Source organism: Wyeomyia smithii, chromosome 3 (assembly GCF_029784165.1).
Source record: "Wyeomyia smithii strain HCP4-BCI-WySm-NY-G18 chromosome 3, ASM2978416v1, whole genome shotgun sequence".
Taxonomy (NCBI): Eukaryota; Metazoa; Arthropoda; class Insecta; order Diptera; family Culicidae; genus Wyeomyia; species Wyeomyia smithii.
This window is the reverse complement of record NC_073696.1, coordinates 127,695,719-127,709,933: the sequence shown is the minus strand read 5'-3', so window position 1 is coordinate 127,709,933 and position 14,215 is coordinate 127,695,719. Positions and strand designations below refer to the sequence as shown.

Sequence of the window (14,215 nt, the reverse complement as noted above, 5' to 3'; positions counted from 1 at the left end):
AAAAGTGGTCGTCTTCAAATTCAAAATAGTGTCCAGGGTCAATGTTTGGAAATATCCATATTGAGTATTATTCGGTCATTTCCGACTGTTGCCTATAAGTTGCCATTTAGCAATTCAAAATGGTGCCTGAGGTCAATTGTGAGCTCCTTGCATCATTCTGGTTCCAGAGATACTCTTATAGGATAGTATTTGTTTATTCTAGGCTGTTTTTCACAAACCGGTAGTCGCCATCTTGTATTTCAAAATGGTATTTAGGATACTGGTTAAAGAAAAACTCATATTGGGTGATATTTGGTCACTTTGGACTGTTTTTCAGAAGCCGAAAGTCGTCATTTTGGACTTTAAAATTGCCTGTGAAATCAATTTCTGTCATCTGGGCGTAATTCTGGTTCGGAAAACATCCATATAGAATGGTATTTGTTCATTTCCGGCTGTTTGCCAGACACCGGAAGTCACCGTCTTAAAATTCAAGTTTGTGTCTGTGATCAATTTTTAGCTTCTGTGCATCTTTCTGGTTCCAGAAATACTAATATTTAATGGGAATCATCCATTTCAGGCTGTTTTCCAGAAACCGGAAGTTGCCATCTTACAATTCAAAATGTTGTCTGAAGTCGATTTGTGGCTCCAGTGCATCATTACGGTTCCGAAAATACCCATATTGGGTGGTATTTGGTCATTTGCCGCAGTTTTTCCGACACCGGAAGTCGCCATTTTGGATTTCATAATGGCATTTGGAGACAATTTCTGGATTTTGAACGGCATACTGGTTAAAGAAACACTCGTATTGGGTGGTATTTGGTCATTTTCTGCTGTTTTCAGAAACCGAAAGTCGCCATCTTAGAATTTAAAATGCTATCTGTGGTCGATTTTAGCTCCTGTGTATTATTCTAGATCCGGATATTATTATATTGGGTGGAAATCGGCAATTTTCGGCTGTTTTCCAGAAACCGGAAGTTGCCATCTTACAATCCAAAATGTTGTCTGAGGTCGATTATGGAACATATTTGTTACCACTAAAACATTCACCTGCCAATATGGTTTCATTTAGTTGATTAGTTCGCGAGATGTGCAGAAATTTGTGAAGAAACATGTACTTCCAGAAGAGGGAGGGGCGTCAAACCATTATGGACATATTTGTTACCTCTAAAAACATTCACATACCAAATTTGGTTGTATTTTCTTGATTGGTTCTTGAGCTGTGCGAAATTTGTGTTTCATTTTCATGGGATCCCTCCCTTATAGAAGAGGGAGTCGGGTTTCAAACCATTATGTACATATTTGTTACCACTAAAAACATTTACCTGCCAAATTTCGTTCCATTTGGTTGATTAGTTCTCGAGATGTGCACAAATTTGTGTTTCATCCAACTATTATGGACATATTAGTTACCCTTTAAAACATCCACATGCCAAATTCGGTTTCATTTGCTTGGTTTGTTCTTGAGTTGTGCATAAATTTATGTTTTATTTGTATGGGACCGCTCCCTTCCAGAAAAGGGAGGGGTCTCGAACTCTCATAGGAACCTTTATCGACATCAAAAACCCCTACATTCAAATTTTCACGTCGATCGGTTCGGTAGTTTTCGAACCTATATGGATCAGACAGATAGACAGACTTGACTGCATTTTTATATGTAAAGATTACAACATCAATATTTTAGAACCTAAAGAGTGAATATACATTTATTGGATTGCAGCATGTAAATCTATTTTTACAAATAAAAAATTGAATGAGAAAGGCTGGGTCTGACCGCTAGGTGGATTAATTTAGGTTTTTTTTCAGCGCATACTTTAGAAAGCAATTGGTATTATATGAATGCCTTTTAAACGGAGAACAGACGTTCTTCTCATTTTCAAAGGATCAGAAAAAACATGAAACTGCCATTTTAAACGTAAGTGGTAATACTTTCGCTATGTGGCGTTCGTGTCACTGACAAACCAAACACTGATATCGATGAAATGTCGATACGCCATAATTTATGCAGTGCAGCTGGGGTACCACAAAACAAATGTCGTCAGTGTTTTAACGTATTTTGATTCACATTTTTACACACGATTTTCAATTTTTGACGTGGGACACGTCTTTGTTTACTATACTGGGATGCATTCTGTAAAATTGGAAATGAAACGGGCAAATGTTGCGTCAGATTTCAAACGCTAATAACAGCATAACCACATGATGGATAACAATAACCAATATGTTGTTGGATAGATAAAATGTATAACAATTTTGTAATGTGTTAATTATCACTCTAATTTCATTGCTAAGCGGTAAAATTGATAATAATTTCAATAACAAATTTACGCGAATAATGAACCAATTACATGCGAGCATTCCTAGCACAGACGACGTGAATGGACACCATCCGTTCCCTGTGATATTCCCTGTATCAATTTCGAAATAAAAATTGACAGAGTCTCCCCGTCCCAATAGGTCAATTTATTTTTGCTTCCATGAGCTTAGACTAATATGATGTCTCGAAGGTAAAAGTTTTCCTAAAAGTTTGAAACAATACCCATCCTTGAACAATCTCTAAACCTGCGTGTTAGGTACTGTAGAACGTAATAAAAACTGATGTCTTGAAAGAAAACATGCCAGTAAAAGCAATAGTACCAGTGGAGTATAGAACCGCAGGTCTCTCGTCGTCTAAGATTACATTGGTACTCTTCTATTCGTACTGCAGCAGTACTATTCGTATTGCAGTGGTACACTTTTGTTCGTACATTTCTATTCGTATGCAATTGAGGAAAAACTACAATGCTGCTGTTGATGGTGATTGAAAGTTTATTTCATAAATATGATTGCCATGAATTACTCAACAAGAATTGTAAACTTTTGCAACGGATATTTTTTAAATTTTATCTTCGATATTCACTAAATAATCGTGACCGGATAGTATCGAAAGAGTAAATTCCTAAATATATACATTTATAGAAGAGTAAAAACCTGCGAATGCTTGTGATTTTTTAGTTTATTTAGTAAGATTCGTACAGAATCTCTTTTTATATTTCAAAATTGTTAGATGATATATTATTATTCTAAGCTTTACCATAATAAACGTAAGTTAAGGCGCATTTCAAGTCTCTGAAATCATCAACGTTTGCATACTCTATGATGGGGAAAATGTTGCTTGGCAGCTCTTGTCATATTTTTTCGCTACTCCGTATGCATACATGATATATTATTATTCTAAGCTTTACCATAATTTCCTGTCTTCGTAATACAGCGAATGTAGTTGCAGGCAAATGAAAAAATTGTCAAGCAAAAAATAAAAATGTAATTGTGGATTTCTACGATTTTTTGCTGGAACTTGTTAGGAATTTTGTTCAAAATATTTTCTTATGTTTTCCAATTGATGAACCTTTGTAAGGGCTTCCATATTATTTTGAAAGTAATATCCATACTATAGATTTGATTTAGTTAGAGTTAAATAAGACAAAACCATTCATTATGATAACGTAAGCATTATTGGATTTGGTTTTTGAGGATATAGAGATAATTCTGACTTTGACGCATAATGAGAAGTTCTTGTTGCTTCTTCAACAAGCACGATATGCTTGTGCCTTGTTAAATACATATTTTTTTGCACAAAAAAAAAATACTAAAGGCATAATATCGCCAAATATAAATAATATTTCTTCGAGTGTTGTTGAATATATTCCAAAAATTGATTTCCAGGGGAGGCTGAAAATAAACACATTGATTCTGTCCGCAGACTCTGTATATTTTGTAACAAAAAATCCCCTAATTACACTGTTTAGTCCCACGTCACCATTTCATACAACCCTAGGGCTGTATACCTTGTAGTATTTTTTATCTGAGCATGAATGTCTGTTCTCTGTGCCTTCTACAAGATGTCAAATATTTTTATTTTTATTGTACAAACACTACCAATAACAAGGCAACCAACCAACCTTACCGAGAAATGATGTTCTGAAATAAAAATTTTCAAAAGATTTGTAACAAATCAAACAATCATAAATATTTGGGAATACTAGATTTGGCAAAATGCTGGGATGCATGGTTTTTCAAGTGAAAAAGCGGTGAAATGCTACACGGATCTGTTATGGGATCAACGTCATTTATTAACCACTGAGCGCTCAGCGAACAGTAAACAACTATTTAACAGAATGAAATTGCCGACAATAATTTAATTAGTCCTGCTACGACCTCGGTACTTGTTGGTTTCACAAACGCTGCTGGTATAGCGGAGGGCCGGCGCTCGGTCTGTCCTACCAGTTATGTGGTATGTAAATTGAAATAACTTCTACCAGGCTTCCACCTTGTACACGATACAATTGGAGTTATGTGAATGAAGATAATTGAATCTGCAAATCGAACTAAACTTGACGAAATTGGACGAGTAGGCGGAAACATTTTAATGCTATGAGGCCCAAATTAAATAGCGCTCGTCTGACAAGACCATTACACTCAGCGGTGCTCGGTCTTCATTTGCTGAAACAAAATAAATTTATTATTTGATTATTATAAAAAAAAAACAACCAATCCCAAAGTCTAATAAAAGTTTCATTGATCAGTGAATGTGATTTTTTTTTTGTTCGAAAAATAAGACACCACCAATTGTGCGCGAGATGAGTTTATCTATGCGGAATTGTAGATAAATGAAAATCAGAGCATTTGTTATACTGCTGATGCAACGTTCGTTATGTGACGATAAATTGGTTTTCAAATAGCTTTTATGCACCATTAACCGCACCAAAGTGGCTGAATTTAGTATAATGGCATGGCGCAGACTATCTAAAATGTTAGAAATTACATTCATTTTTGCGAAATGTAAGTTCATCTTGATGCAACATATCGAATAATATTATTCGAAAATGAATATCTGGGCAAAATCTGTGAAACAATAAAAAATCTAATGACAATGAAAATCACCCATCAACCTCTGACTTGCATTTCCTTTACAGATTTTCAGGAAAATCATAAACAATCGTAACAATGAACTTCATTAATTTATATATTGTGTACTCTTCTCTTTCCACAGCCCGTTTTATTGTAGTTTTGGTGTTCATATTCGGAGCGAGGGTCAGTTGTGGCAATTACATTCGTTTAAACCCGGAATAAATAAAATCAGCGAGGACTTACACCGAGCAACGAACACGGAACGAAAAATTCGAACAGCCTCCGTTGCACGAGCCTCTCACCGGTTAGCAATCGATCCTGCTTCGGTCAGCGATGGCGAAAGCGGATTCTATACAAAATGGAATCAAAACAGAGTGAGTAAATCTGTAATTGTTGGAAATTTAAATTTTTTGATATGAAACGCGCAGCATTATATTACAATTAAAGTTGCGCAAGGATCGAACTGTTATTTCAAAATAGAAGGAGTCCAGAACTGACTATTTAGCAATTCCGGTTTGGTTGTTTACTCAATCCTGACAATGTTTTTAAAATTATTCGCTTATACAAAAATAAACTACCTTTTTGCAATGTTTTGTTATGTTTGCTTTGTTATCGCAGTCAAATGATGCCGTAACAACTTACCTTGACGATTATCATTCAAAACGTCTGCGTGCCAACTGCCAAGTGTTCGATTTATATCGATATACTAATCGTGATTAAAATCCAATCCTCATACACCTAATGGTGCATGATTTCATATGAAATCAGCCCATGTCTCTACAATGAATCAATGAAGAGCTCTACCAGACTCGTATGGCACGTTCTGTACATTGGTTAGAATTGTTTTTCCTATAACGTATCTCGTGATTCCAGCACTAAATAAAGAGTCGTCGCATTTGTTCTTCCACTTTGCAGACAGTAACAATCAATACAAGAAGGAAATTATCCATTCATAAAACTGAGTGTGTGCTTTTTACATAAGGGCTAAAACCTATAGTAATAGCATCTGTTCTGCAATATCAAAGATAACCTGAACAAGATACCTAACTTCCATATTTTTCATACATTTTGAACACGACCGATTTCCGACGGTTAGTGCTGCCATCTGATGACTTAAATTCTCATAAAATTGTCACTATGAGCAAAACCGATTTATCGTGCATAGTCCGGCATCGATCGTTGAGCTGTTCAAGATTGTATATGAAAAAGGTGTAGCAGTTTGGTCAGCTTGACGCTTGAGATAAAATGCAGATTAATGATATTGTCATTTTTTGCGCTTAATGCTATTGCCATATTTTTTGCCCCTCAAAGTACGAAAAGAAAAGTGTGAAATTGACTGTCAGAGTGGGGGTTTATATTGAGGGGTTATATCTATTTTCAGGTCCCATTCTACCAAAACTTAAAGTTTGATATGTCGCAAGCCAGGTTTCGTACGTAAGAGTCGTCTCCATTCCACTTGGTCCATGGTTGCAGTTAGCCAGCTTTACAGTCTGTGTAAGGTCCGCAGGTCGTCTTCCTACCGATCGATCCACCTTGCTCGCTGTGCTCCTCTTTGTCTCGTCCCCGATGGGTTGGTTTCAAGAACCATTTTTACCGGGCTGTCGTCCGACATGCTTACGACATGCCCAGTCCACCTCAACCAGTTAATCTTAGCGGTGTGTACGATAGACGGCTTCCCAAGCAGCTCCTGCAGTTCGTGGTTCATTCGCCTTCTCCACGTTCCGTTGTCCATTTTCAGTCCGCCGGAGATGGTACGCAACTTCCGCTAGTAGACCGCAAGGGCGCGTTGGTCCCAAGGCCGGCGGTTGACTCGGGTAGCATGGGTGGTAGTACCCACTCGGAAAATAACCCTGTGGCTACTTACCCACACGGAATAACCGGACGAAACCAAAAAAAAATATTTTCTATTCGAAACTTACAATTGCCACGCAAGAAATCAACAATATATATTTTTTATGTTGTGCCAATTTTTATTACCAACTTTTTAAAATTGTTGATTATGGTTCCAATAAAGATCGACTTTTCGAATATAATTTACGCATACGCTATCTAAAGTTCTGTCTCCTCGGAAAAAAATGTGATGCAAAATTCGATCTCAATCGGACTTCGGGAAATAGAGCCTGAATGCGGTCAAAGTTTCAGTTTTTCGACCGATGAAAAAAGTGCGCAATTCAGAAAATGTTCGAGCGCAAACGTTCCCAGTGTCTGAAAGTTGATTTTTTTTTCAAGCAATTCTTCATGAGATAACATCATATTTCGGTGTTTTATACATTTTTAAGAGATTTGCTATCAAACAAAATTTCGAGTTCAAAAACTTCAAGAACTATTCTCGTGCATTTTTTCGTTGGTAAAAAAGTAAGACTTCCACGACTGTAAATGAAACCTTACTAGAAGTCCGATCATGCCTACGTTCTGAATGGAGACTTCTTCCGGGAAGACAGCCCTATTGCATAGCATTGCATTAAAAAAATGCACAAAAATTACCGACTTTTTCATGGGTTCACCTTCACACGCATTGACGAAACTACCCATGTAGCATCATTTATAGCAACCCATGAGGCGGCTGAAAAAATTTGACTCTAACTCTAAACGTGATGGTGGAAACAGTGAAGTTACTCCGTTCAGAAGTGTGCGCGTTCAAAGACCGGTTCTCCGCCGCGTCGGAAACGAACATCGTGTGGCATAGGAACGCTGGATGCACCCGTTTCGGCAACTACAACATCTTGGCACTATTGGACAACAATCAGAGCATCGAAAGAAAACCCAGCTACGGACGGCAGACGACCCTGAGTAATAAGAAGCTCCAAAGAATGCTGAAGAGGAAGCTCAGGGAAAAGTGGCGACATCACTGCGTGCGCTTGGCCGGGAATCTGGTGCAACCGACCAAACAGTTAAAGCAGCCCCTAACGTTCGTGTCCACTAATCTCGGAACTGCAGGCAATAATGCAGCGGCAGCGCCTGAATAAGATGGTCAAGTCGATTTCTCCGGCGAATCGTAACGTGGCGGTGGTGATACCTTCGTTGGACAGGACCAACGAAATCACTGCAGCGCTACGACTTCGAAGTTGTGTGGATGTAGCTCGTCGTAGATTATCCTGTCGCACCCTGGGAAGCAGATCGATTTGCAGTTCCATGTCACAAGTTTTCAATCGTAGTCCTTATTTCGTTGCCTAAATCCATGTCGATTGTTCCGATACGCTTACGTTATTTGCAACATTTTGTTTTCCGGGGCGGCCCGTTTGGCCTTCCCCAACCACTGTCTCGCCGGGGGACCTACGTGTGGGCTCTGTTTAGAGTCCCACGCTGACATCAGGACGTTGATCAGCCGCTCCTAACATGAAAATCAGACGCTGTTTTGAGCAACACCATCTTGGTGAACAGACGCTCGGGTTGGCGAAGCATTTCCTCTACCGCCGAAGTATGGTTTACGCGCCAATGATCGCGATATGATATTTTAACATTACTAAACAATTTTGAAATAACCAAAACATCTTCATCTGCTAGTGAATATCGGCCTAGCGTAGTTAGTAACGTCGCCGTCAATCACAGTGGTGGCATAGATCCGTACCGCAACACCGAGATAGGCGGTGAGGAGCACGGGGTGGTCCAGTCACAAGTCTAGACTGAACCCCATCAAACTTTTTTTTCGCGACTCAAAGCTTTCTTTTTGCAACCGAAAATCGTCTCTCGTACACAGCTTATTTTAAGTTTCTAACTTCTCCTGCAGCTTTTCTACGCTCTTTTCAAAACGTTTGTTGAAATCTTAGAAGGTATAAGAGATTTTCGACTTAAAGTGGCTAATGGATCAATGCTGTCATTGTTATTCAGGTATATGGTAATTTATGAGCTTTATTGGGGTTTACATCCTTCATAAAGATCGTAAACTATATACGAAACGACAAAGCAAACCAATTTTATTCATTCAATCTACAGACGTGTTCGAATAGTACCTTCAACGCTAGCGAATTCGCTTACATGAAATATCGTTTGCAACGAGTAATTATTTCAACAATTGTGTAAACGAACTCTGGTGACAATGCCACAGCAAACCGCTTCCTGTTTTACCCAACCTGTAGTAAATGGCAGCAAAATGAATGGCGCCAACTTTACTAATAAATGACGACACAGTCGGTATACATAACTATAGTTATCACAGCAGCAACAGCGGCAAAGTTTGAGCCAAAGACAAGATTAACACAAAGGATTTGTGTCTTTTCAAGTCACCGCTTTCCATCAGAAATTCAGTAACGTCCCGACGAACTTTTGAACGGAGAGAATTTTTGCATAGCCGACTAAAACGACAGGAGAGAGAAGAACAGATTCACAATGTTTCCGCCAGCGGCGCGCGGTTTCCAAATTAAAAGTAACACCAAAAGAAAAGCAAAGTTTTGTTTCATCGTTAAATTTGCATAATACCTGCAACAAAAATTCACCGAAAAGAAAATTTGTGTTGGTCCGCAATGCCTAAACTGAACGACTCTGTTAAAGGTTTTATCGATTATTTGGGAAAAATATCAACATAATCACAATTAGCTTAGTTTCGTATACTTTGCCATTTACAAAAGTGGTGAATAGATACATTTCTTGAAAGATTTTGATTTTTCAATAATGTAATTTCGAAATATTAAAGCAGCAACCTAAAAAACTTTTTCAGGAGGCGCTGAATTTCACATTTCATACCTCAACGTCGTCGCATTAATTCACATTCGACAAAACCTTTACCGAAGTCCAAACTTACAACGCAGCCAAGCCGGCAGCAATTGGCTATGGAGGCAAAGCACATGCCCGCGGTAATTGTACCGCCTTCGTCAGGGTATCTTTAATATTTTATCATATACAACTCTAAGTGAACATTCAGTTCAACTCCGGGTTTTTGAATATCTTAAGCTTAGCCTTCTCTAGCTGGTCTCGAGGTATGATGCTGGCCTAACAAACCAGTCGTCGTATGTGTAATTTTGCCTCAAGAAAGGCTGTTAGAATCAATAGAATCGTACTAATAGTTGGTAAAGTCTGTGTCCACGGTACCGAAATGTTAGTACCATTGCTTTGCTTTTTAAGTAATTTACAAACAAATTTTCAGAACAGCAATTGTGAACCAAATTCACGATAAGGAACAGCCCCTGTCGATGTAAAGCAAACAAAGTTAGCAACTGGCGGTCGTTTCAGCTCTTGAAATCTGAACAACACTAACTTGGTTGAATACCAACCACAAAATAAATTGCACTTTTCTTAAATTACTACAATTTTCCGCATCTAACAGCAAACGATGACGATGGCGACGGCGAAACATACAACCTGGATTGCTCCATGGTTCGCACGACTAAAGTAATCACCATTCACCCCGTGCCACTTTAGGTGCATTCCTGCTGCTAGTGCTTCCGCTGTATGCATAACTTTAACAACCACAGAACAGTAATGGGAACTCCAGGGCAGACTGTTAGTGCCTTTTTCGGATTGTACGGTCGATATCCAGACGCTAATACTTCACTTGTGAAATGTAATCAATACGTCTGAAGCACTGGAACCAAGCTTTTTTTTGCTCTCTCGGATCGTCGCATCGTTGGCTCACCCGCCATTCTTTCCTATATCTAAACTATTCGCCAGACATAACATCTGCAGATACCGAATATATAATTAATGTGTTTTGCCGGTTGCCACATTAAAACCGACAGTGATTTCTCCCCTCGCAATCTAGATCATGATTTCCCGTCTGTCGCCAACGTTGTGTTGATAACTTTGTCTGCAGTTCTGGTTAATGATTGCGTGGTTCGCATGCACGTTTGTTCCATCAGCGTAGCTGTTGTAGGAAAAAAAACACAAATAACATTGAGACCTTTTTTTTTACTCGTGAGAAAGCATCAACTGTAGATGACGTTTGTACTCCATATATCAAGTCGAATCATGCAATATGGATCAAAACTTTACACTGATAACAATACACGCAGTGAAAATCATGCTTTATTGGTCGTTTTATTGGCCAGACGTGTAAGCGACCACTTTCACTGATGCACTAGGCGTCTTTTCTTTTTACTGTAGCCCGATAACGAGAGAGTCTTCTATGCACTAACTTAGAAATAAGTTGTAGTACATAACTCGTCTCATTCATAGTATATCGGCATAAGGTTATTATTGCGGATTCAGAATAACCGTTAAATCATTGAGGTAAACCCAAAGTTTCGTATTAATAAAACATAGTAAGATTAAAAGGTTGTAATAATGTCAATCTTGTGCAACTAATAACATTGAAAATGTGTTGATTTCAATACATATTCTTTTTATATACAAGATTTTCCTACATGTCTAAATCTACCTGTCATAATAATGAATAATATAAAAACGATCGTAGAAAGAAAATCGTGTTTTCTGGGAATAAAATTAGAAAAATCTATAGCTTAGGGAGTCAGTGTCCGAACGCAAACTAGCAGGAGAGATTTTGTCTATTAATCCATCGAACGATACAAGGGAACATCTTCTTTCTAGGATCATAGAAGATCCATTCTGCAAGGACACCGCAAGTCGTTAGAGCTGTCAGGGAGCGTACCCGGCGAAAAAGGCAACGTTCAATTCGAAAATTTGACACTGAGCTGAACGTATCTTTTGGATCTTTCCACATTATTTTGACAATTGATCTTAGGTGTAAGGCCTACAAGAAGCGTAAAATTCGCGGCGTTCCCGAGTCTTATCAGAAAAAGCTCGATAGAGAGAAAATGATACTATATTTTTTTTGTGATGGAAAACTTTTTGTCTTGGAGTAGCACATTGCACAAAACGATCAATTGTGTGCGGCAGCAGAACAATGTTTCGGAATCCTAAAAGAGTGTTTCTTGATTCCAGAGTACTGTGTCATTGATAATTTGAGAGGCAGTTCACACGGGAAGTAAGCTTCCTTTGGCTTTCATCGACGAAAATGTCAAAGTCAATGCTGTTTATTATAAAACGAAAGTTTGGAAAACAATTATTGCCTCAAAACACTTCGGAGATGATCACTATCTGTTTTAGCAAAACGGTGCACCAGCGCATGCTACGAACTTAACTCAAAGCTGATGTATATAGTGACAATTTGACGGATTTTCTGGATAAAAATTAATGGTCGCCAAGCTCCCTTCATCTGAATCCAATGGATTTTTTTGTCTGGTCCTACATGATGTCGAAGTTTGCTGATTATAAGATCTCTAACTTGGAACAGTTTAAGAGATCTCCAACGTGGAACAGTTTAAAGCTAAATTCGTCTGTTTGGGAGTAATTGGTTCATATAAGTCTCCTTATCAGTTTTCTTGATGTTTAACAAAAACAATGACTTTGTTGCGTAGTTTAGATGAATAAATGTAAGAAGCTATAGTTACAGGTTAAAAAAATCATTGGTATACCAGCAAATAGGAATTTGCGATCAAATGATGCAATGAAGCGTACTATCAGATATCGACGGTTTATGCATTTTTGAGACTTTTGGTATGAAAAACTTTCGATGAACTATGCATTTTTTCGTTCGTTCCACCTGATCGATCCACTTTGCCCGGTGCGCACCTTTCCGTCTCGTCCCTGACGAATTGGTTTCAAGAACCATCTTCAACGGACTGTCGTTCGAAATACTTACAACATACCCAGCCCACCGTAGTTTGCTCATCTTAGCGGTGTGTACGATTGATAGCTTCCCAAGCAGTTCCAGCAGTTCGTGGTTCATTCGTCTTCTTCACGTTCCGTTCTCCATCTGCAGTCCACCGAAGATGGTACGCAACACCTTCCGCTCGAAGACCGCAAGGGCGCGTTGGTCCTCCACAAGCATAGTCTATGTCTCATGCCAGTAGAGGACTACCGGTCCGATCTGCGTCTTGTAGATGGTTAACTTGGTGCGGCGACGAATTCTACTCGATCGGAGCGTCCTCCGGAGACCAATATATGCACGATTTCCTGCCATAATACGTCGATGAATTTCTCTGCTAGTATCGTTGTCGGCAGTTACCAATGAGCCCAGGTACACGAACTCATCGACTTGCACTCGAGGTGGAAGGTTAGCATTGTCTTGTCGTGAATCCCTTCTTTTATGTACTTCATCTTCGATGCATCGATGACCAGTTCAATCCGTTTGGCTTCGGCCTCTAATCCACTGTACATATCCGCCATCTTTACTAAGATCCGAGCCACAAAGTCGATACCGTCGGCGAAGCCAAACAGTTGAACCGACTGTTGGAATATTGACGGACCGCGAATATCTGAATCCCACCAGGTAATGCCCCACAAACTGCTTCGCAAATGGTGATAGCCGACGGCAGAGTATTTGAGAGTACCTTGTAGGCGCCATTCAGCAGATTGATTGCCCGGTAATTGCAGCACTCTAGCTTGTCGCCCTTTTTGTAGATGGGACACACAATACCTTCCATCTCCCCTCTGGTACTCGTCCTTCTTCCTAAATCTTGATAATGACCTAGTGTACGCCACTAACCAGTGTTTCTCCACCGTATTCCAACAGCTCGCTGAGAAATTGGTCCACTCCAGCAGCTTTATTGTTTTTCAGCCGGCCAATCTCCTACTCCACCTTCAGGAGATTGGGGACTGGAATCTTGTTGTCTTCTGCACGTGCACCAAGATCAGTTGCCGCATAGATGCTCATCGAAGTGCGGCTTTCACTTTTCGATCACCTCACGCTCGTCCGGAGGTTTCCGTCCAAGCTGCCGCACATATCGGCTTGCGGCACGTAGCCTTTATGGGAGCTGTTTAGCTTCTCGTAGAACTTCCGAGTGTTGTTAGCTTGGTACAGCTCTTCCATCGCTACGCAATCTCGGTCGGCTGGCGCTTCTTCCTTCGGCTGTTCCGTGCCTGTCGGTATCGTTCCACTTTCGCTCTCGTACGGTGTTGCAGCATTCTCATCCATGCTGTATTCTTCCTCTCGACTAACTGTTTGCATTCGCCGTCAAATAAGTCGTTTCTATTATTTGGAGCCCTTGTGCCTAGGAGGGCTACAGCTCCTCCAGTTCAAGAGTAGTGCTCCTCCAGCTTCAAGAGTAGCTGCGCTGACCTGCTCTTCCGTGGGTAATGCTACCTCCGGCTGCTGCGCGTATTCCTGGCGTTCGACTTCGGCGGGTTTTATACACCGTCGATAGTTTTAAGTGCATGCCACAGCTACTAGGTAGTGATCCGAATCTATATTTGCACTGCGGTAGGTGCGAATATTGATTATGTTGGAGAAGAATATTTCGTCTATTTGAACGTGGTCGATTTGGTTCTCTGTCTGTTGGTCGGATGATCTCCTGGTGGATTTGTGGATATCTTGTATTTTTTTGTGTGTCAAAAACTTTAATCACTTTGGAGTTAACTTTACAAAGTCCAAATGAGCTCAAATTTTTCCGGATCATTT

At 39.6% G+C, this 14,215-nt stretch overlaps 1 protein-coding gene across 9 annotated transcripts in view; it reads left to right on the top strand.

The window, feature by feature from the left end:
* The window catches only part of LOC129733237 (mucin-2), a 190,856-nt gene that overhangs the window by 74,485 nt on the left and 102,156 nt on the right, over positions 1-14,215 (top strand). For all 9 annotated transcript variants that reach the window (XM_055694921.1, XM_055694917.1, XM_055694923.1 and 6 more), the window contains exon 3: positions 5,006-5,237. In XM_055694921.1, coding sequence (XP_055550896.1) covers positions 5,197-5,237 — 41 coding nt within the window. In that variant the 5' untranslated portion in view covers positions 5,006-5,196. The remainder of the gene's footprint in view (positions 1-5,005; positions 5,238-14,215) is intronic.